General features: G+C 34.3%; 1 protein-coding gene across 1 annotated transcript in view; it reads right to left on the bottom strand.

Moving 5' to 3' along the window:
• Window positions 1-24277, bottom strand: part of C29H8orf34 (chromosome 29 C8orf34 homolog) — a 382763-nt gene that overhangs the window by 228345 nt on the left and 130141 nt on the right. Inside the window, 2 exon segments of the mRNA XM_035708243.2 lie at window positions 4387-4553; window positions 13735-13907. Coding sequence (XP_035564136.2) covers window positions 4387-4553; window positions 13735-13907 — 340 coding nt within the window.

The following is a 24277-nucleotide window of genomic DNA, read 5'->3' as shown; positions in this document are numbered from 1 at the left end:
TGAATGTTTACTTATAAAGATTGGTCACAATGCCAAAGAATTTGCCAAAAGAGTCCCTTAATGCAATGAGTTCCTCTTGAAAATTAAATTTATGTTTTACATAATCTGGTACAATATTGGGGTTTTAGAAATTTAGAAATTACTATATTCTACAAAGAATACCAGTATAATTATACTTGTTCTTAATTACTAAATTTAAAACAAATAAAATATATTTGTAATCACCTTGTTTGCTTTTGGTAATACATTAGTTTTAATTTTTATACCTTTATTTAATTTTGTATGATTAATTTTACATGATTATACTTTCTAATACCAGAAATTATAAATCATGACTAATGCTGTTTTCCTTTCTTAGCATCTCTGGAATGTGATTTTTAGATATTTCGCTCAACATTAATTCTGAAAAAGCCAAAAAACCTTTTTTTAAGTAATATCCTATACTAAAATGTGTAAGAATAATACTTATGTCTTTCAAATAATTCTGCTATTTACAACGGAGTATAAATTATATAGATCATCAAATACATAATTGCAATTAGCATTTCATCAAGAATAAAATGAAAAATGCATGTGATGAAAATGAGCTTACATATACAAACTGAAATATCTTTTAAATTAGTGAAGTTCCTCAAATTTTCTGTGAAAGTCAGTGGAGTAAAAGATACATATAGGCTTTTTATAAATCTCTTGCTGTACCATTGTAATTTGTCTTTCTACCTTTGAAAAATTATTGATTTTAACAACTTTCAAAAATATGTAAATTTAATCACTTCAGTCATTAATTTCCAGCATAGTTACTAAAATAATTGGGAATATCTTATATTTGAAAATGAGAACTACTTACTTTGAGGTGAGTTGGCAGATTCTTTATCCAATGTCTTCTGTAATTAGAGCACCAATTTCAGTGGTGCTTAAAATTGCTATATTTTAAAATTCAGGAAATTTGGATATTTTATTCTCTGGTATATAATAATTCCATATCAAACTACTTTTGTGCTATGTATTTAAAAGTAGTAATTAAAGCATTCTTACAGTAAATATGTAATCTACTTAAAAAATCGCAGATGTTGTACAAACTATATTTTCACATGCCCAATACACTTGAAATAGAAATCCAAAAACATACAATTAAAAATCAACCAGTATGTATTAATAATGCTAGATTTCTTAACAAACAAATTAAGATAAGTTTTACTGACCTCTACTTATTCAACTAAAAAGCTTCTTTTCCACCTTCAGTTTTACTGAAGAACAATCCTTTGTTACATTAACTAATAATTATATTTCTCATTTATTTATCACTTCACAAAGAGTACAGACTCCTTTCATGCATAATAAATTTTTAGCCAGTTATGCCTGATATAGACAAGTTACACACTAAAAACATGTAAGTTACAGTAAATTCATTCTACAATGTTACAGATTTGCAAAAGATATCTTAAATACCAGATCAGATGTCTCTTGCCCTTTACAATTCTATGTACTAAAACTTGATTTCATATAAATTTTCAGGAACTGAGCATTTATATTTTCCTCAAATATGTACAATTACGTATGTTGCTCTGGAATCAGGGTTTCAAAAAACACTGTCTTAAAATTCTTTAATAATAAAAATATGATTGAAAACTAATATTAAAAGACTGGAAAAGTAGACATTAGATAGTTTCTAAATTGATTTAGCAATATCACATCAATTCATTAGTATAGGTACTGAAATCTAATGGAATATTAATAGAGACATACCTGGCTACTGAAGATGTCAGGTCTTAAAACCGAATAACTTAATAATCATTTTATTTTATACCCATACTCATCCATATCAATCATTTATCCATTACTGTATCATGATTGAAAATAATTTTTAACTTTTATATTAACTGAAAATTTTCATGTACATCTGTTTGATTTCATGTAAGAGATGAACCATCATATTAGATAAAAGCATAAGTAAAATTATAAGCCATGAATTTATATACACTACTTTTGAAGAAAACTGAGCCTATATTTTAAATATATATTTTCTAAATAATTGAATGGATAGGTATACTTGGGTCTTAAAAACAAATATATTTCACAACCAAATAACATTTTACAATATTGATGAACTTCTTGGCAAAACAATCTTTTGGATACAATTTTCTGCTATATGACCTTTGTTCACTGATCCAACTAGGCAACAGGGTCGCATATAGCACTATTTTAGAGGATAGCCCAGTGGACTTGGAACATTCCATGTCATTGCAGAGAAATCTCATTATCTAAGACAAGCAAGCATTAGTACACTACAGCTGCCTATGCTGAGAGTGTGGAGTTACACGGAGAAAGTCCAGACTTTCAAATATTTCTCATTCTTATTTTTGCTGAGACCACAAGCTAAAATGTCTAAATGAAAAAAAATGAGGATCACCTATTAATTGCTCATATTAGATAGTCTCCAAAACCCAACCATCTGGTCTTCAGCTTCGGAGACTAGAAACTTCAGAGGAGCTGAGATCTAGGGGGTACCAGCACTAAGGGACACCTGAGTTTTCTTAAAGAACTCCTCAGTATCACTGAAGTTGATGATTTCCTCTACTCTGACGAGACATTCCTGAGGCTATCAGGAAATCTAAAGTAATTTGGAGCAATCCTGGATTTCTTCAAAAAATTACCTTTGCAAGTATTACTACCTTCCTGTGGATATCAACTGACCAAGAACTGACGTGCAAAGGAAGGGAGAGAGAGAACAGTATCAGCACAACCCAATGTCGATGTACCAAAAAAAGTCAACACTGATGTTGTATGAACAACCTCCTGGCCTTCCATTGACAGTCACTGTTTAAGCCTTGCCACCTTTGCTGCACTGACCGAAGCAAAGGAACAATTTACAGGCACAGTTATGGAGCACAATTATGGAGCACAATTACAGAAGAGTTCATTCCTCCAAGCACAAACCTACAATGGTAATGACCACAATGCCTGTTGAACTTCCAACTACTTGTCCTCCAGGACTCAACTCACCACTGGAATCATCTATGAAACATTCCCTGATCACCATCCTCTACCTCTGCATTAGGTGTTATCCCTACATTAAACTGTGTGCTTAATCAAATTAGCACCTGTAGCAAAAACTACTAGAATGATGTATTTGCATTTTTATCAAATACTAGAAATGTGAAGTTCATGCAAACAGGATCCATGATTATTTTATTTTTATGTCTCTAGGACTGAGCTTAGTGCTTAGCACACAGCAAGTGCTTAGTAAACATTGGCTGAATTGAAGTTGAATGAAGGTACCACAACATCTGGCACATCTGCCACATTAATGATTTGGAGGTGGGGAGATGAGATTCCTTAAAAAAACACCCAGACTTAATTGTTCTTAAAAAAAAAAAAAAAAAAAGAAGAGAGAGATGAACAGCATGAAGTGAAAATGCCATGAAAGACTCCTCAATGCTGGAATGAATGCAGTATTATAACATCAGAGAACATCAGTGACCTTGCCATCAATGAAAAAATAATACCTTTGTAGGTCTACGCAAGGAGGTCTATATCACTTTTTATCATGATAATATTTTAATGCCATAAACACTTAAAATCTAGGAAGTTAATTTGGAAAAAAAATTTTTTTAAATGTCTGTATATTTCTGGGCCTCCTTATTCTATGTTAAGCTTATTTACAGCTTTCAAAGGATTACATTATTTATTCACATTAGTATATGGTTACAAAGTATATGGAAACTGTTTTAACGATTTAGAATAAAAGGAAAGTTCAATTAAAAAAGTATTATCCAAAGATTTATGGTGAAATAAAAACACACATTTACTTCATTTAAGATATAAAGGGTTCCCTACATATACAACACTAATAAGGTTTTTCATGAAAGTAACAAGCCTATAAAAACATTGAAATCTTGCAAACTTTCTTGTCACAGAAGACATAAAACACTAATTATTATCTGTCTCTCTAAATTTTACTGTATTTTTCTAACACACCCTTGAAACAACAGGGGGACATCTTCGAATGAGGGCTGAAATACGTATTTTGGATATATTTTATAGACAAAAGATGTGATCAAGGCAATCATAATCAAAGAATAAAGCAGACAGACTTGAATTTTTATCACAATTGCACATGGAATAAAGCTTGGTTAAGGAGTCAGAAGGTAAAGTGTTGCATATACAAAGCACAAAATACAGTCTAATAAATACTTCACATGCTTAGATGATTTCAACTTAGTTCTTACATGCAACTTTGTGAAAATCTAACGTATAAATTATGGGGTCAACGGTTTCTTTCCCCTAAGACAAAACTATTCAAAAACTTTAAAATCTCTTTATCACTAGCCATTTTTACAATGCTAGAGAAGAAGAAAAAGAGAAATTATTAATTTTTAAAATTACCCAGCAATTCCATTGCATCATCTTCATTATCAATATCTTCTTCTGTTACAGATGGCGTGGGGCTGTGGAGAGACTCAAAAGAATCTTGAGAGAGCATTGCTGCCAGAAGTTTCTTATGTTGCTGCTGCTGCTGTTTTAATCCTTTGGTCTTGGGCTCCACCTTTAAGCTGAAGAAATATTTAAATGTTAGTTTTCAATGATGATGACTCTACCAATTAGCTGTGGTAAATAAAGTCTACAACCAAATTTTCATTCAATTATTTTTGTGATGCAAAATTACAGGTATGTTAGTAAAGTCTTCTCCAAGGATAATGGAAACATAGACTATCTTCTTTCCTAGACATCCTTGGTACCTCATTAAAAATCTCCCAAGTGGGTATGGTGAGAAATATAGCAAACTGAAACTCCTGCCCCATTTAAGGGAGAGGGTGCTGACCAGCGCCTACCAATTGTTGCCATGTCAAAGACAAAGCCCAATGTTAATGTATTTTTCTAATTTTTTAAAAAGAGGAGGTAGAAAGTCCCAGATTATTATATGAAATTCCCTGATGTACAAACAAATGCACATATAATAAGTCAATCGGAGAAGGACAAACATTATATGGTCTCATTCATTTGGGGAATATAAAAAATAGTGAAAGGGTATAAAGGGGAAAGAAGAAAAAATGAGTGGGAAATATCAGAAAGGGAGACAGAACATGAAAGACTCCTAACTCTGAGAAATGAACTAGGGGTGGAGGAAGGGGAGGTGGGCAGGGGGTGGGGGTGACTGGGTGACGGGCACTGAGGTGGGCACTTGACGGGATGAGCACTGGGTGTTGTTCTATATGTTGGCAAATTGAACAGCAATAAAAAATAAATTTATTAAAAAAAGAAAAACACGTAATAGAATAACTATTTTAACATACTATGGCAAGATTATTTTAAAATGAACATTTTAATTCATTTAAAAAAAAAAGATTTGAGAGAGAGAGAGCATGAGTGGGGAAGAGGCAGAGAGAGAATCCTCAAGTGGACTCCCCACTGAGCACGGAGTGTGACATGGGGTTCCACCCCAGGACCCCGAGATCATGACCTGAGCCAAAATCAAGAGTTTGCTGCTTAACCTAATGAGCCACCCATGTCCCTGAAAATTTTAATTTCTATAATTAAAATAAACTTCCTCACTGTCCTATCACACTGCCTAGATCTGGGGGTTGGATGAGGTAAAAGAAAGAATGGATCCAGAACTGACAAATACATGTTTCTGTTTTTTCCAGTCTAAAGAATCTTTGTAAATTTGGAAGGTTTTCTTTGTGATAAAGCCAGGGCTCCTTTGGGTAAATGCTGTCTTTCATGGTTCTCTCTCCCCCAACTTCTCAAGACAGTATCTGATTGGACAACCTCACAAGTCCAAATAACAATCATATACAGTTTCAAAAACTGTCCCAAATTTCTTCTCTTCTCTGTAATCAGATTTCTTTTCATATTATTGCCCAAAGGAAGGGGATGGCAAATGTCACCTCATGAAAAACAAAACAAAACAAAACAAAACAAAACACATGAAGTAGAGGAAGTCTAACACTTTCTAAAGATATTCAGAAGGGGTTAAATGCATTGTCCCCATTGCCACCAGGCCAAAACGCAGAGGAAGTTTGGTAAAAAACAAAAACATAAACACAAAGAACCAACCAGATAAATTTCAGCTGGAGATATTTCAAATTGTTTTAATAGAAGTACCAGGTTCAACACTATCTAAGGCAAGGAAGGAAACAGGAAAAATGACATTGTATGTCATCAGTGGGCAAGATCAATCAGCCCCACCTCATTGGTTCACCTATAAGCTAGATGAATATGTTAGAGAAGGTCAGGGGATATAGGGGTGGAGAAAAAGCATTTATTTTTCCAGGTTAATGCTAGTTAATAAATATAGAAGGCATGACAGAATCAGAAAATTACCATTTTGCAATGACCAACATACAAACTATTTAGGCAAGAATGCCCTTTGCTGAAAGACTGCAAAGGAGATAGACTGTCAAAAACGTCAAGGTGTTTTCAACAGATACTAACACTTTTAATTGATTTTTTTGGCTTTGAAGTAATTATAGGTTTACTTGTACTTCTAAGAAATAATACAAAGAGATCCTGTGCACTCTTTACACTGTTTTCTTCAATAGCGTCATCTAATAAAACTATAGTACAATATTCCAACCAGGATCCTGACAATGATACAATTTTCCAATCTTATTCAGATTTCCTATTTTAATTGTGTTCATATGTATGTGTATGCCTGTGTGTCTGTATTTAGTTCTAGATAATTTTAGTCCTTGTGTAGGTTTGTGTGTCATATATCCACCACCAGAATAAAGATCCAGACCATTTCAAATACCACAAGGCACTCTCACACTGCTCTTTCCTAACCACTCCCACCTTCTTCCATATGCCTTCTCCCTCATCCCAAATCCCTGGCAACCACTAGTTTATCCTCCAGTCTTTAAATTTTGTCATTTCAGGAATATTATATAAATGGGATCATACAATTTTAAGATTTTTTTTTTCAGGCAGTCTAATTCCCTGAAGATTCATTCATGCTGTTGCATGTATCAATGGTTCATTCCTTTTCTTTGCTATGTAGTATTCCATGACATGGATATACTTCAGTTTATCTAACCATTCACACTTTGAAGGGCATCTATGTTAGGTTTTTTGGCTATTATGATGGAGTTGCTATGAACATTTGTATACATGCTTTTCTGTAAACTTAAGTTTCCATTTATTTAAGAAAAGTGCCCAAGAGTGCAACTCTTGGATCATATGATATCTGCATGTCAGTTTTATATAAAATTCTCAGACCATTTTCCAGAGTGACTATGACATTTACATTCCTGGAAGGGACATCAAATGAACGTAAGGATTGAGGAGAAGTGCTGGAGCTTGGGGGAGACAAGAAAAGTCATGAAATCATCACTGAGGAGTGTGGACATGTGAACAGACCAAGTGAATGCAGAGCATCTTTTGGCAGGACCAATGACCTCCTGGAGTTTGGTGGTCATGAATTCACAGTCAGTGTGGCCATGTGTTCTTCTCCAGTCTATGCCAGTTCAGCCACAGAATAGGTAGAGTTAGATTTAAACAGGGTAGAGTTTTACCACCTAATAAAACAAAGAACAAGAGAAGTAAGGAACTAGGGTATATTCAATAAACAGATCACAATAATGGGCCAAAAATAAAAACTGGATGAGTGGCAAGGAAAACTGGGTGGAACCAGTGTATTTGGGTCCCAGTTTCAGCTGGGTATCAGAAGGAGCAAACTAAAAAGACAGGAGGTATACTCAGAGAGTAAAATACCTGAAAATGACACTATAGGTTTACAGATAATAATAATGAGGCCTAGATATAACAGAGGGAATGAGTGACTGAAGTAGGGTGGAATTCAAGATAAGTAGGGAAGAGCAGACAAAGGAAGGAGAGACTAGTTTTGGGGAAGAATTATCAATGTGGACAGTGACTTTATCAAGATAGGAAGGATGTTGGGGAAAGTGACAGTGAGCCAGATGCTTACATATTCAGGAAAAAGAGAATGACCTAAAACAAAAACAAAAACAAAAACAAAAACAAAGAAAGAAAAATAAAAGAGAATGACCTGGGAATTGATAAATTATTGCTACCAGAAGTAGTAGAAGATTAGCACATATAAAACATGAAATTCAGAACCAGGGTTAAAGGAGACAGCAAGGTCTGCAAGAAGGAAGGGGGAGTAAGGATGTCACCTTCCTCTTTTCCTTTTAACCTATAGAATGTAGAAGTGAAAACTACAACATTACATTCCTCAGGGAAGCAGGGCTCTTACTGCAGACAAGTGGTGAGTGGGATGGGGAGAGGTAGGGTGTGCGGTCTTTCTAAGACACTTAGCATTCTGGGCCCCCTCTTATCCCAACTTTGATCCAAAACCTTAATGATAAGGGGATTCTGAATTCCTTTCTGAAGAAAAGTGGCATAACAAAGCATTTAAGGGCACAGAATTTGCAGCAAGAATTTGCAGCAAGATAGACTGGCTCAGCTAATTAATAGTTGTGTTATCTTGGGACACTGATGTAACTACTTTGGGACTTAGTCTCCTTATTCTTAAAATACAGATGATAATGTTTCATGAGGATGAAATGAAGTATGAGGTATAAGGCACCAACAGCAGCCAATAAATGATAATTAATACCATTTTGTGCTCAAAAAACACAATGTACAGCATCCTAGATATTTACAGGTATTTCCTTGGGCAGTAATATCCCACCTAGAGAGAAAGGGAATCAGAAAGAGGCCTTATGAAAAAGAAGAGTAGTTAATACTTCAATGTGGTGTTAATACACTCTAGGACTCCATCTGACTTTGGTTCAAAAAGATAAATTCTGAACCAGATCAGATAGAAAAGGATGGTTTGAAGTGGCCACTCTCCTCCCTCTCTAGGTGGAACCTTACTCTCACTCCTGATGGCCTGCCTGCATTCTGACCATTTGTTTCCCTCCTCCTGACCCTACTCTTCCCTGGATGTCTGACCCTGCTGTATTTTGTTACATATTCTTGTTTCTGAACACAGGTTGGTAAGTATTAGTTTTATCTGACCCCAGGTGCTCTTCTCAGTGGAAAACTGGATTATTCCCCTCTTGATCTATCTCCTAAACTTGTTTAGTTCACCACTGCAGCCCAGCAGACAGAATCTGTGCCCTTCTAGACTCTAGCCAGAAAGTAAAGGACTCTCTTTGCATTAAGATCCCAGTTGTTAAAGATAAAAAGTTTCACAATGAATTGTTGTATTTTGGTTTATGCATAAGAGGTGTCTTTTTTTTTTTTTACCATATCTAGGTATGATGTTTTTATAATTAATGAGCAGATATTTATTAAGTGCTTTTTATATACTAGGCATTTTGAGTGCTGCACTGCAGAAATAAGACATATTTCTTTGTCATTCTCCTCATTTGAAAGTAAGTGTTTTGAATCTAGAATGTTCTTTTTCATATTGGTATCCTAGTATCTAGAACATTACCTTGTGTTAATGCTCAATCAATATTTATTTTTTTAAAGATTTTTAAAATTTATTCATGAGAGACACACACACAGAGAGAGAGAGAGAGAGAGAGAGAGAGAGAGAGGCAGAGACACAGGCAGAGGGAGAAGCAGGCTCCACGTAGGAAGCCCGATGTGGGACTCGATCCTGGGTCTCCAGGATTGTGCCCTGGGCCAAAGGCAGGCACTAAACCACTCAGCCACCTAGGGATCCCCTAATGCTCAATAAATGTTTAATGAATTCACTTTTTCTACCATTTTTAACACATTAAATAAAGAATTAATATAAGACGATGTATATGAGCCCTCCAAATTGACAGACATGAAAATCCAGAGAAATATATTGGTAGTGAAACAGAAAAAGGAAAAATATGTAAATTGGGATGTCGAAGATGAGGAACAAATTGCAGATTTTTTTTTTTTAAAGATTTTATTTATTGGGATCCCTGCAGGGAGCCTGATGCAGGACTCAATCCCAGGACTCCGGGATCACAACCTGAGCCTAAGGCAGACACTCAACCACCGAGCCACCCAGGTGCCCCCAAATGGCAGATTATAAGTACATAACTCCTATTCAACAGCCAAAAATGACTAAGATCATTTCACGAGGGTTAAGTGTTTCCTTTAGTGTCATTAAAATACATGGTTTGGTGATAAAGATAGTACTAGGCTATGAGTCCTAGACACTGATTAAGTCCAAAATGTTGCCTATCTAGAGATTACAAATGAGTCTTTGAGTCCATAGGCGACTAGAAATATATTCCATAAAATAATAACTTGAGTTAGGATATGTATCTCGTAAAGAAATAAATGAATAAATGAGAAAAAACAAATTTTGAACATATCAAAATGACCTCATCAACATTCTGAAATAAATGCATGATTTAGTTACATACATTTTTGGCTTTAAAAAAGAAATGTGTGAGTCATAAGGCATATCCTTCAAATGTTTTAGGTATTTTTAAGGCCTCTATTCTGATTCCTTTGGCAGATTAATTTTTGATTAACCAACATTCTTTCTGTTACTTTTTAGAATATCCCTAAATTATTAAGCTTAATTCAGTCTCTGACATATGTACACATATTTGTCATTTTTGGTTTTTTACTTATTTGTCTCTTGCTGCCAACTGAGGAAGCTCTAAAAGAAGAGGAGCATTTCCAGGTTTTGTTAACAGATACATCAGAAGAAAATATGAGCTTTAATGAAAAGAAACATTTCTTAAAGGAAAGCGAATTTAGCTTTTATTTTAACATTTAATACATATTTCTAAATTGTAAGATTTTCTATTCATTTTATGGCATATTTACCATCTAATAATAATCCTCACTTAACAATGCCAATTTACCAGATCTAGAATATTTATTGATATTAGTCTTGTTTTAATAAAGTGGTTAAGCTCAGAAGAGCTTCATCATGCTTTCAAGGCTTGATAAGCCTGTTTACAAATTCACATTACAATTTAGTTAGTAATTTTAGGAAATCCATTACCCATCTATTGCAAAGGTTAATTAAGATGGCTTAAAACAGAATTATATGGGTTTATTACACTTTTTATTTACATTTACATTTATATTACCAATGTGTGATTATTTTTAATATCTCTAAATGTGCAATAAACAGGTAGGCTTTCCCACTAAATGGCTAGATAAGCCATAGCAATTCATGTCAATTGATAGTATCAGAAAGCCTTCAATCATTCCCCAGTGTATTCACCTCTCTCTTTGATAAACCCCTGTTACTATTCTTGCTCAGATGCTTTAATTTCTTTCTTAAACTTACATAATAAAACCTTTTGGAAAATCTAAGAAAGATATGTCAGGAAAATGTCCATGTGTAGATACACAGAACACTGTCTACATAACTTAAATTCAAGAGATTCACAGATCTCTTGGGTCCATTCAGAGACCACAGAGTAGTCAGGGACCACATGTCAGTCCCTCTTGTCTTATCCTATTGGTTTCTCTATATTGCCCTTATAACTGCCTTTCTTTTAACCAGCACTTAACTCTTCAGGTGACAGCTACAAGTACTAAAGCTGCTGGCCCTCTTCATACAATGTTCTACATGCAGGACCTAAGGAGAAAAGCTGGCTATGTACTAAAGATGGAGTGTTGTAATAGCAGCCATTCAAATAAGACTTGAGGAATTAACAACAGGAAAAACTGTGATAGGAAAGGGCAAAAAGTTACGATAGACTATAAACGAGCTTTATTTAGCAGATGTCTACTCACAGCCTTCTACATGTCTCCTTTCCTCACATAACAGATGTCTATTGGTAATGACAATGAGCCAGGCCCAGCAGGGGAGAGAAAAATGGAAGAAGTCATCCTTGAAAATTAAATCTTCTTTTTCCTAAGCCTAGAGTATCACTTAGCCTGTTAATGTTTAAGACTGTTACAAGTTCATTACTACTTAAATACAAAAGCTAACGCTCTAGTTATAGCCTCTAGAGACCTTAAATAATTTCTCCCCAATCTATTTTTATTCATCCAAATCAAATCTAATGCTATGTAAGTTCTTGGTATAAATTCAGAATCCTGTTTGGTATTAGAAGATGAGAGAGAGACAGTTTCTACCCCAAGTGTTTACTGCTATTCTTTAAACTAAGTTCAGATATACATGCATTCTTTCTGCTCTGACGGGGCACTGGTGCGAGACTTCACTTGCCTTCATTTTGTAGAGAATACCTCAATGCATAATTTAAAGATAGAGAAGAGAAACACTAAAAATAACTTTTCATAACAAATATTTGAGAGAGGTCTTCATTGGTTGAGTTTTCTGGGTAATAGATTTGACTAGGACTGAAGGAAAGATTCCCCTTTATTGGATATTCAAAAGGGAATCAGAGCTCACTGAAGCTAGGAAGAAAATAGAAGCACTAACATTTGCAATAAATAGCTCCGATTATTATTATGACTAAATGAAAGCAAAATGAAGGTTGACATTTCGCTACTTTACATTCAGAGACCATTCAGAGAATCTGGCAATGACTAAAGATAAAGGTCTAGTGAGTTTCATAAGTCTGGTATTAAAAATAAAATTACCCTCATTGACAGGTGAAATTGATCTGGCATTTCACAAAAGAAGGTAAATGGATTTTTTAAAATGGTTTTCTTCTCCTTATACAGGACACTTCAACTATTTAAATAATTTAAAAGTTATTTCTCATGGAAATAGAATCAATTTTCTATATGCCTGAAGCACATTAATGAGTATTCTGAATTTCCTTCCTTCTAGCCAAGTGATAAGTCAAAGTAAAAAAAATAAAAAAATAAAAAAAATAAAAAAAAAACCCTGAAAGCTATTACATTGTAGAAAATACAATTTTCTCCTTGAGAAAGAATAGTTATTGGTTGCTGCTAAATTTAATGTAGGAAATAAAAGTTACTCTGGTTATACTATGCATAGGAAAAACTCTTCTATGGTGGTGAGCTAGTAGCACCCAAAGAAAGTTTTGGCTCTCTCACATTCAATGCATGAGTATTTAAATCCGTTTTCTGAGGCTGGTGTAAGCCATGCCTTCATAATGCTTTTTCACTCCAACTTCATTGTGGAAGTTTTCATTTTAGGGTTTTACTCCCTGCAGGTAGTATTATAAAACAAGAAAAAGGTTGTTCTGAATATAATTTTTTCTAATAAATATGATCTGGACATTTCAAAACTGCTTCATTTCTATCAGCATATGGAAACATTAGGCAAATCTCCCACCACCATTTTGAGCATCATAGGACTGGGTAAGTGAAATATGGGCTTTCAAATTCACAAATCATAAATGCTTCCAAAATTAAACTTGGAAAATGAAAAGAATCATGTTCAATCATAGTTAGCAACTCTAAATTTAAATGGTTCTAAACCAAGGTTTTTCTCTCTTATTCTATATTAACTCTGCTTCATGTGATCTATTATACTTTTAATAGTTTTCTTCTTCTTGTTGACCAACTATATCTTTCTGGTAAGAGAGAAGCCCTCCATCTCCAGTTCTTAATGGTCAGCCACTCTCTGCCCAGCATTATAGCGGGTCTTGACTGACAGCCTAGGTCTTTGAAATTATTTCTCCATTTGGTTTTAGTAGCAGAGAGATGGTGATTTTCTTAGATATAAAGAAAAAAATTAAACCCAAAACTAAAAGCAGATCTAGTAAAACTTTAATTTTAAAACTGAGAAATGAATTTTTATCTTATGTGGAACCAACATAGTTTTCTATATAAAATTGCTAAATTACTTCATCAAAATCACGCACTTGGATTCATTTCCCCGTTAGCTTTTAACGATGAAAAATATTCAGAATCTTAGAAGGCATCTCATCTCACCTTCCTGCAGGGCTTGAGCTATTATCTTCATTTTCCCATTGCTCATTTTTACTTCTTGGAACTGGGGGCTGTAGCATTTCAGCGGCAAGTGGGTCAGCATCGTTCTCTTCTCTACCAATCCATTCTCCAATTACACGGGGTCTCAGAAGAGAAGAATTAAACGCCACTGTTTCCTAAAGAGAAGAAAGGAATGTACTGATTCAGATAACTTATTCTTGTTAATAGGACAACAGGGAAGTAATTTTATCTAGACTTTCAACTGCCTTGGCAAATCAAAATGTTCCTTTTTTTCTTTTTGAATTGACTTAAATTTTTAGTTCTCTCCATTTTCTATTGGATGACTTACTCTATGTAATTTGTGCTAACTCCTGAAGGTCGCTGTGACAAAGGATCCGGAGTGAAATCTGTGATTTGGATTTGGAAAGCTGCATATGTGTTCTCAGGAAGGAGGAGCTGAGACTAGCATTTGTGACAAAAGGAAACATGTGTGGTAAGTCTCCAAATGTGAAAGAGCTTAGCATTGCTGTAAATGGTAAATAGCTTCTTATGAGGAAACTGGTATGAAGTCAGGAAATAAAGTCAAGAGATGATGGTGGAAGGATGGATTGCCTCCAATTGTGAAATAGTTTGGACTTGTAGGGATCCAGTGGAAGTTACAAGTGGAGCAATATCAATGACAGGTATGCTATACTAATTAAAAAAAATTTTAAGTGATTCTTTTCATAGATTTGCATATGATGTGGTTCTTAAAATGATACTTTGAATAATTAAATCATTTAATAATTTGAAAGGTATTAAAATACTGAATATGTGTAATTGCTTGAGATATCTCAGTAAGTGAAGAAAAATGTAAAAGCATGCCTACTCTATGATCTTAGTTTTGTTTTAAAAATTCACATAAAAATAAATAAAAATAATTTTAAAAAATTTATTTTTATTTTTATTTATTTATGATAGTCACACACACAGAAAGAGAGAGAGAGGCAGAGACATAGGCAGAGGGAGAAGCAGGCTCCATGCACCAGGAGCCCGACGTGGGATTCGATCCCGGGTCTCCAGGATCGCGCCCTGGGCCAAAGGCAGGCGCCAAACCGCTGCACCACCCAGGGATCCCAAATAAAAATAATTTAAAAAATAAAAATTCATATGAGTGCACATCAATATTTTGTGCCTCATCCTCTCAATAACCAATGTGTGGTTCTTGTAATTACAAGAGTCCCTTCAGCAATAACCATCAGGAAACTTTGAAAAATTACAAATTTATTGCTTATAAGACCTGTGAATTACACAGCACACCTGGGGGCCATACAGTGACATCACAGGTAGAGAGAGAGAGAACAGAGAACTTATGAGGTTCTGCTTTTATTGGGGTTCAGGGTGGAAGCCTAGGGTTTTCTGGGCTCACTCTTTATTGGTCAATTTAAAAAATAAGAATGGGAATTAAAAGCACGGAGAGAGAAAAGAACAAGTGGCCCAAATAGTAATTGAAATCAACCAAGATCTCTAAAATAAAAGAGCTTCAGCCAGAGGAGGTGGCTTGGACCTTTATCTAGTCTACTGTGGGTGATAATGTGTTTATCAGATTAGCCATCTTTGAAGTGAACACTTTGACAATCAAGGCTTAAGTGGGGCACTTGCATTACACAAAAGAAAAATAGAAAACCAGTTGTTAGGGTTGATCTATAACTCATCACTCAGACAGTAATTTACTCATTTATTAATTTTCTTATACTTATTAAGACACACTGTGTGCCAGATGCTGCTTCATTTATTGGGAAAAACAGTGGTAAACCCAAAATTTGGTGATTTTATCTGAACAGAGGGATTACTGTCATTTTAGTTTCTTCTTTTTGTGTTTCCATGTCTTTGTAGTATTGTGATATATACTTGTCTTATAATGAGAAAAAAAAATGCATTTAAAAATAACCTGATCTGAGAAACACAGACCTAACTTAAATTATGTTTCTCTATAGTTTTTAGTATTATAAGATTTCTGAATAATTCCTTAAATATTCAGACCTGATCTTCTGGGTCTTTACAATTCTCCAAAATATTATACAAATACAATACAATACAAATATAGTATAACAATACATACACTATAATATTAATTAGTATTAATATTACACCAAAGGCAACACCAGGCAACATGTTTTTTTTTTTTTTCCAAAGGCAACATGTTAAATACGATTAGGACATATATGATGAATATTTATCCAACTGCTATCAAGGGACAGTAAATAGTTGGATATCTTAATACCGATTTCTTAGCCCACATGTAAATGTACCAGATAAATTTTAGCAGGTGTTTGTATAACAGCAAATAATTGGAATTCCTTCTGTATTTATGTTCCCATAATCAGGAAATCAAAGCACTATAATGGCTTTCAGGTCTGAAATCAAATTATTGGATTAAATTACTAGAAAGGCACATTCACTTGTCACAATCCATTATCATTTGAACTATAACAATTAAAATTAACAGCATTATTCTTAAATTTTAAACCTATGTTTGTTTTTAAAAGTGAACTGAAGTAAAGGCATGCTTTAGAATTTTACAAAATTATGAACATATTTACAGCTTCAGAATCAGTTTTGGCCTATATGTCTGAACTGTTATTTATTTTGTGAATTTCACTTTGTCCAAATGTACAACAGTGATGGTGGGAATTACAAAACCTATTGTATCAAATGAGTTCACTGGTAGCAGAGTTAAAGTACAGAATTCTGTACATATGCTAGATACAATTACTTAAGGGTGTGGACTATATTAAAACCATTTCTACATGTGTGACATATCTGGGGATAAAATGATAAAAAGAACGGCAAGAATGGGCAAGTTGGGTAAAAATAGATCCTTGGTTGTCAATATGGGCAGAGTAAACAGAACAGAAATTTGATGGGGCAAATTTTCATCCTTTGAAGTTTAATTTTATAGATAGAGTATTAAAAAGGTTGGATAATTCGTTCAATGTTATTCATCTCATTTATGTAATGAAACAATTGGGGTTGGAGATCTGTCCTATTATAGGCTCAAAAGATAAGAATGGGGACAAAGAGACTGACCATGTAACAACAGAAAGGAGTGGGTTTGGACACTGTAGATGAAAAATGTGAAATAGAATTTAGAGTCGAGTATGATCAAAAGTTGAGAGCTGCAAAATCAGAAATAACTCCCTGGTTGCTTACTGGGAAGTTAAGTAAAATGATAGATGCCATTGCTGTTGGAAAGTAGAACACTGAGAGGATAAAGTGCTTGATATGCAGCCTGTTTAACACTAGCTGGTAGCAGGACTTTTAGTGAGAAATAGCTGATGAACAAAGCAATACAAAGAGCGGCAAACAGGGTTCAGAGGAATCAGGAAGTGAGTATTTTACAAGTGACAAAATGGGATTCTACTGTCTATTTTTCATTTTTTTAAATAATAAATTTATTTTTTATTGGTGTTCAATTTGCCAACATACAGAATAACACCCAGTGCTCATCCCGTCAAGTGCCGCCCTCAGTGCCCGTCACCCATTCACCCCCACCCCCCGCCCTCCTCCCCTTCCACCACCCCTAGTTCATTTCCCAGAGTTAGGAGTCTTCATGTTCTGTCAGAATGATCAAAGCTCTTTTGATATATATGTCTTTTTGAAAATGTTTTATCTATAGAAATTTTTTAATGTAATCTGTTTACTTGCAATAGATTAAAATATCAAATGTTTCCTTGGATATATTGCTTATATTTGTTTAAGCTAAGTAAACAAATGTTTATGAAAGGATTTCAGTGAAGAAAGCAGTTCTTAACACTATATACAATACACCACAAATGTTATTACATAGCAAAAGAAATTTTAAAATGCATGTTAAAAGCAGTAAGTTCTTGAAAATATTTTAAGTATATTTAAATAATTTAAAATGTCAATGCTAAACAATCTAAATCCTAATTATTCCTTAAAAATGTATAAATACATATTCCTTTGCCCTCCTAAGGCTAGATGCCTCTAGGGGTTGAGATTCTTAAGTATGTTTAAATTTAATAAGAAAAGCATTTCTGGTCAAAAATTCAACCAAAGATCACAGATTTGCTTAGTATTTTCAATCAGCAGAAAGCTAACCTATCCTAGAAGTAAACCAGACCTACTCTCACCAAGTAGCCTACTCCCACTGGCTAATTCACAATGAGTTCAACTGCTCAGACTACTTTAACACATTTGATCATACTCCACATTATTTGTTTTCTGGTTTTTATTTTTTAATTCCACTATAATTAACACATAGCGTTATATTAGTTTCAGGTGGATGATACAGTGATTCAACAATTCTACACATTACTCAATGGTCATCATGAGAAGTGTCCTCTTATCCCCCTTCAATTATTTTGCCCATCCTCCCAAATCACTGTCCCTCTGGTGGCCACCAATTTGTTCTATGTGAGTCTGCTTTTTTCTTTTCTTTTTTTTTTGTTATTTGGTTTGTTTCTTAAATTCCACATATGAGTGAAAATATATGGCATTTGTCTTTCTCTCACTGACTTATTTCACTTGGCATTATATTCCCTGGAGCCATCCATGTTGTTGCAAATAGCAAGATTACATTATTTTTTATGGCTAAGTAATATTCAATTATATATGTATATTATATATTATATATATTTATCCTTTCATCTATTGGTGGACATTTGGGTTGCTTCCATATTTTTGCTATTATATATAATGCTGCAATAAACATAGGGGTGCATGCATCTTTTTGACTTCCTACTGTTTTCTACAGTGGTTGCACCAGTTTGCAATCTCACCAACCCTGCATGAGAGCTCCTTTTTCTCCATATCCTCACCAACATTTTTTTTTTTTTAATTTTAGACATCCTGATAGGTGTGAGGTGATATCACTTAGTCTTAGATTTCCCTGACCATAAGTGATGTTGAGCATCTTTTCATGTATCTGTTGGTCATCTGTATGTCTTCTTTGGAGAAATGTCTGTTCATGTCTTTGGCCCATTTTTAATTGGATTATTGCTTTTTGGTGTTGAATTGCATTGTCTTTATATTTTTAGATACTAACCCTTTATTAGATATGTTATTTGCAATTATCTTCTCCTGTTCAGTAGCTTGTCTTCTAGTTTTGATGATTCCTTTGCTGTGCAGAAGCTTTTTATTTTGATACAGTCCTAATAGTTTATTTTTGCTTTTGTTTCCCATGGCTCAGGAGACATATCTAGAAAAATATTGCTACAGACAATGTCAGATACATTATTGCCTATGTTATCTTCTAGGATTTCAGGTCTCACACTTGGGTCTTTAATCCATTTTGAGTTTATTTTTTGTGTGTGGTGTAAGAAAACGGTCCAGTTTCATTCTTTTCAAGCTGTTGTCCAGTTTTCCCAACATCATTTCTTAAAAATATTTTTCTCATTTAATATTCTTGCCTCCTCTGTCAAAGAGTCATTGACCATATAACAGGAGGTTTATTTCTGGGCTCTCTATTCTGTTCTACTGATCTATGTGCCTATTTTGTGCCATGACTATACTGTATTGATTACTACAAGCATTGTAGTATATCTTGAAATTGGAGATTGTGATACCTTCCAGTTTTGTTCATGCTTTTCTTCTTTTTCTTTTTTTTTTTTTTCATTCTTTTCAAGATTACTTTGATTATTTGGAGTCTGTCGTGATTCCATGAAAATTTTAGGATAATTTGTTATAGTTCCATTAGAAATGCTCTTTGTATTTTGATAGGGATTGCATTAAATCTGTAGATTTCTTTGGGTAATATGAAGTTTTTTTTAATATGAACATTTTTAACAATATTTGTTCTTGCAATCCATGAGCATGGACTATCTTTCCATTTGTTTGTGTCATCTCCAGTTACCTTCATCGGTGTTTTATAGCTTACAGAGTACAGTCCTTTTACTTCCGTGGTTAAGTTTATTCTTAGGTCTTTTATCATTTTCGGTACAATTGTGAGATTGTTTTCTTAATTTCTCCTTCTGCTACTTTGTTATTAGTGTATAGAAATGCAATAGATTTTTGTATATTGATTTTGTATGCAGTGACCTTACCAAATTCATTTATCAGTTCTAGTAGTTCTTTGGTGGAGCCTTTAGGGTTTTTAATGTATGGTACCATGTCGTCTACAAACAGTAAGTTTGACTTCTTGCCTATTTGGGTTCATTTTTATTTCTTTTTCCTAATTGCTGTAGCTAGGACTTCCAGTGCCATAGTGGATAAAAGCGGTGAGAGTTAATGTCCTTGTCTTGTTCCTGATCTTAAGGGAAAGCTTTCAGCTCCTTGCCATTGAGTATGAGATTAGCTGTGGTTTTTATGCATATGGTCATTATTATATTGAAGTATGTTCTCTCTAAACCTACTTTGTTGAGGATTTATATCATGAAAGTATGTTGTACTTTGTCAACACTGGGTCACTTTGGAGTGGTGATGGCATCCTTTGAGGCTATTTGCATACTGACAGGATTGTGGCCCTGCTTTGCATGGACTCCTGCCAAAGGTGAATTGGAGAAGGTGCATCCATAGGAGAAAGTGGGGGAGGCAGGGCACAGTGTTAGCAATCTAGGTGGAGAATGTTCTCACTGGCTCCAGCAGGTGTCCATGTATTTAGGCCAGTGAGGGGTGGGGTCAGGGGGAATGGTTCCTACCAGCCTCTTTATTCTGGAGAAGTCTCCTAAAGATCCCTGCCCCTCCAGCACATGTTCTGAGATCAGCAAATAAATCTCAGGTATTTTCCAAACTGCTGCTTCTATACTGTATCTCAGGAGGGTTGTTTGTCTCTTTTAGGGTGGAACTCAGTTTCCTATCACCCTCTTTCTCTCCCAGAGCCAAGCCCACTGATTTTTTAAAGTTCCAGGTGTTTAGTGCCATGGAGTATAAGAACTCTCAAAGTTAAGCCCCTCTGGTTCCAAAGCCAAAGTTTTTTGTTGTTGTTGTTGTTCTTGTTTTTATTTTTGTTTTTCCCTCTGCACGTCCCCCATGCCTGGGGTGTCTGGTATGGGCTCTGCTCCTTTCTCCTCCTCTGTGCCTATGGTACCTCTCTCTGCTATGGATGGATGTTCTGGGTTCCTGACCATGTCTCCACCCTTCCTACCACTTTCAACGTGTCCTCTTCTCTAAGTCCAACTGTGAGGAGTCTGTTCTTCCAATCTTCGGGTTGTTTTCTGCATTATTTACATTATTATTTAATGTGGGTGTTATCTACGTGCCTCTGTGGTATGAGCTGAGCCTAGGATCCTCCGACTCTGTCATCTTCCCCAGAAATTTGTTTTCTCTTCTTAATAAATCAAGATGTTTATGGAAGCCTGAGATCACATCTTAAATTCCTTTGTTTTCTCCATAACTACTAGCATAATTATGATTTCATAACATAGGCATAAAATTTATATAAATGAATTAAAAATTATTCATAGAATGAAAATCAATGCAAATGTGGTAAATTATGAAGTATCTTTATGTTTTACTAAAAATCATATAAAAGATTCATTGTCAACACTAATACGTTTTTAAGCTATATAAAAGGAAGGTCTACAAGATGCAATGCAATCTATTTAAAATCATTAAATATTCTTACAAACTCTTAAGCTTTTGAGTAAATTATTTTAATCCTACCAGTTCACAAGAGGAAAGTTATGGAACACATAATCAGACATTAAATGTTTAACACAAAATTGCATTAAATGTTTATCTTAATAATCACTGTTAAAGCAATCCACACATTGAACTTGAATTAGAGTTTAAAGAAAGTAATGTAAGCAGATAGTTAAAAGCTCTTTTCCTACTGTCCCTTCTTTTATTTTTTCCAGTTTTGAGATATAATTGACATATATGTTTACTGTATAGCATAATGACTTGACATACACATATAATGCAAAATGATTACCATAAGGTTAGCTAATGTACTCATCACTTCACATAATTATCATTGTGTGTGTGTGTGTGTGTGTGTGTGTGTGTGTAGTGAGAACTTTTAAGATCCACTTTTTAAAGCAACTTTCAAGTATACAATATAGTGCTGAAAACCTTAGTCACCACGCTGTGCATTAGATCCTCAGATCTTGTTTATCTTATAACTGGAAGTCTACATCTGATCACTTGCACCCATTTCTCCCACACCCTGACCTCTGCCAATAAGCACTCTACTCTCTTTTTATAGGTTAGGGTTTTTTTTTTTTTTTTTTTTTTTTTTAGATTTCACAAACTGGTGAGGTTGTAGAATATTTGTCTTTCTCTGGCTGACTTATTTCACTTAACATAATGCCCTCAAGGTTCATCCACATTGTCACAATGACAATGGCAGGATTTCCTTCCTTTTTTGGCTGAATAATATTCCATTATATTATATATCATAAGTATACGATATACACATATATATGTAAATAATCACTTTCTCTTTATTCATCTATCAATAGGCAATCTAGATTGTTTTCATGTTTTGGCTATTGCAAATAATACTGCAGTAAACATAGAAGTCAGATATCCCTTTGAGAAAGTGATTTCATTTCCTTTAGATACATACTCAGAAGTGGAATTGCTGAATCATAGTTTATGTTTTTTTGAAGCACCCCCATGCTGCTTTCTATAGTAGCCATATGAGTTTACATTCCCATCAACAGTATACAAGGGTTCCCTTTTCTCCACATTCTTGCTAACACTTGCTATCTCCTCTTTGATAAGAGACATTCTATTAGGTGTGAGGTGATACATCATAGTTTTGATTTGCATTTCCCTGATGATTAGTGATGTTAAGCACCTTTTCATATACCTGGCCATTTATCTATATTCTTTGGAAAAATGTCTGATCAGGTCCTCTGTCCAATTTTGAAAAATCAGATTGTTTTTTTTACTACTATTGAGCTGTATGGGTTTCTTATGTATTTTGGATATTACACTGTTATCAGATATATGATTTACAAATATTTCCCCCCATTCAATAGGTTACCATTTCAGCTTTTTTTTTTCTTTTCTGTGCAGAAGCTTTTTAGATTGATGTAGTCCTACTTGCTGCCTGTGCTTTTAGTGTTAAAAAAATTTTAAAGCACTATCAATACCAATGTAAGTGAAATCTTTCTTCTAGGAGTCTTAAATTTAAGTGTTTAATGCATTTTGAGTTGATTTTTGTACTTGGTATGAAATAAGGGTCAAAGTTCATTCTTGTTTTTAATTCTATTTTTAATTTTAATTTTTTTATGCTATAAATGCTTATATTAAGAAAAATAGTTCCTGGGGTGCCTGGGTGGCTCAGTCAGTTAAGCATCTGCCTTTAGCTCAGATCATGATCCTGGGGTTCTGGACCAAGCCCCATGTCAGGTGCTCTGCACAGAGGGGACTGCTTCTCTCTCTCTCTCTCTCTCTCTGCACCTCCCCCCAGCTAGTGCTCATTTTCTCTATGTCTGTCTGTCTCTCTCTCTCTCTCTGCCTCCCCAAAATAAATAAATCTCTAAAAAAAAGTTCAAATAGACAGCAATATACCACAAGGAACAACAGAAAGAAGAAATCTAACTGAAATTTAGTATAGGAAGGAAATAAGAAAGATGAGAAATAAAATAGAGACAAGAATAAACAATAACATAATTTGAAAGTAATGACGAATTTAAAAAAAAAACAACAACCCACAATTGGCAATACTTTAACTACATTAAAAAAGAAAAAAGAGAGAAGACTCAAAAAAACAAAATGAGAAATGGAAGAGAAAACAATACAATAAATGCCACAGAAATATAATCTCATTGTTTTGTACTTGAGTATCTAGTTTTCCCAACTTTTACTAAAGAAATTATCCTTTCCCCGTTGAGGTTTCTTGGATGCCTTGTTAAATACTAATTGTCCAAGTATGCATGGCTTATTTCTGGGTTCTTGATTCTGTTCCATTGGTCTATGTTTCCATTTTTATAATAGCACCATACTATTTTAGCTACTCTAGCTTTGTAATATAGTTTGAAATCAGGAAATGTGATGCCTCTAGCTTTGTTCTTTCTCAAGATTGCATTGGCTATCCGTGGTCCCATACAAATTTTAGGATTGTTTTTTCTATTCCTGTGGGAAATGCCATTGGAATTTTGGTAGGGATTGTATTGAACCTACAGATGGTTTTGAGTAGCAGGGACATTTTAACAACATTCATTGTTCAAATTGGAAGAGTTTGAGAAAGATTGTGTTAATTCCCTAAATGTTCACTGGATTTCATCAGTGAAATCATCTGGTCCAAGGCTTTTCTTTGTGAAAAAGTTTTTGATTTCTGCTTTAATCGCTTTACTTGTTATTGATCTGTTCAAATTTCCTGTTTCTTCATGATTCAATTTTGGTAGGTTGTATGTTTCTAGGAATTTGTGCAGTTTTTTCCCTATATTATTCAGTTTATTGGCACTAATTGTTCATAGTAGTCTCATGATCCTTTGTACTTCTATAGCATTAGTTGTAATATCACTTCTTTCACTTATAATTTTTTTTCTTTGAATCATCTCTCTTCTTTTTCTTGACTAGTCAAGCTAAAGATGCCAGTTTTGTTTATTTTTTTAAAGAACCAACTCTTAGCTTCATTAATCTTTTCAAT

The sequence above is a fragment of the Canis lupus genome, chromosome 29 (assembly GCF_003254725.2).
Source record: "Canis lupus dingo isolate Sandy chromosome 29, ASM325472v2, whole genome shotgun sequence".
Classification (NCBI taxonomy): Eukaryota; Metazoa; Chordata; class Mammalia; order Carnivora; family Canidae; genus Canis; species Canis lupus.
This window is presented reverse-complemented; position numbering and strand designations above follow the sequence as displayed.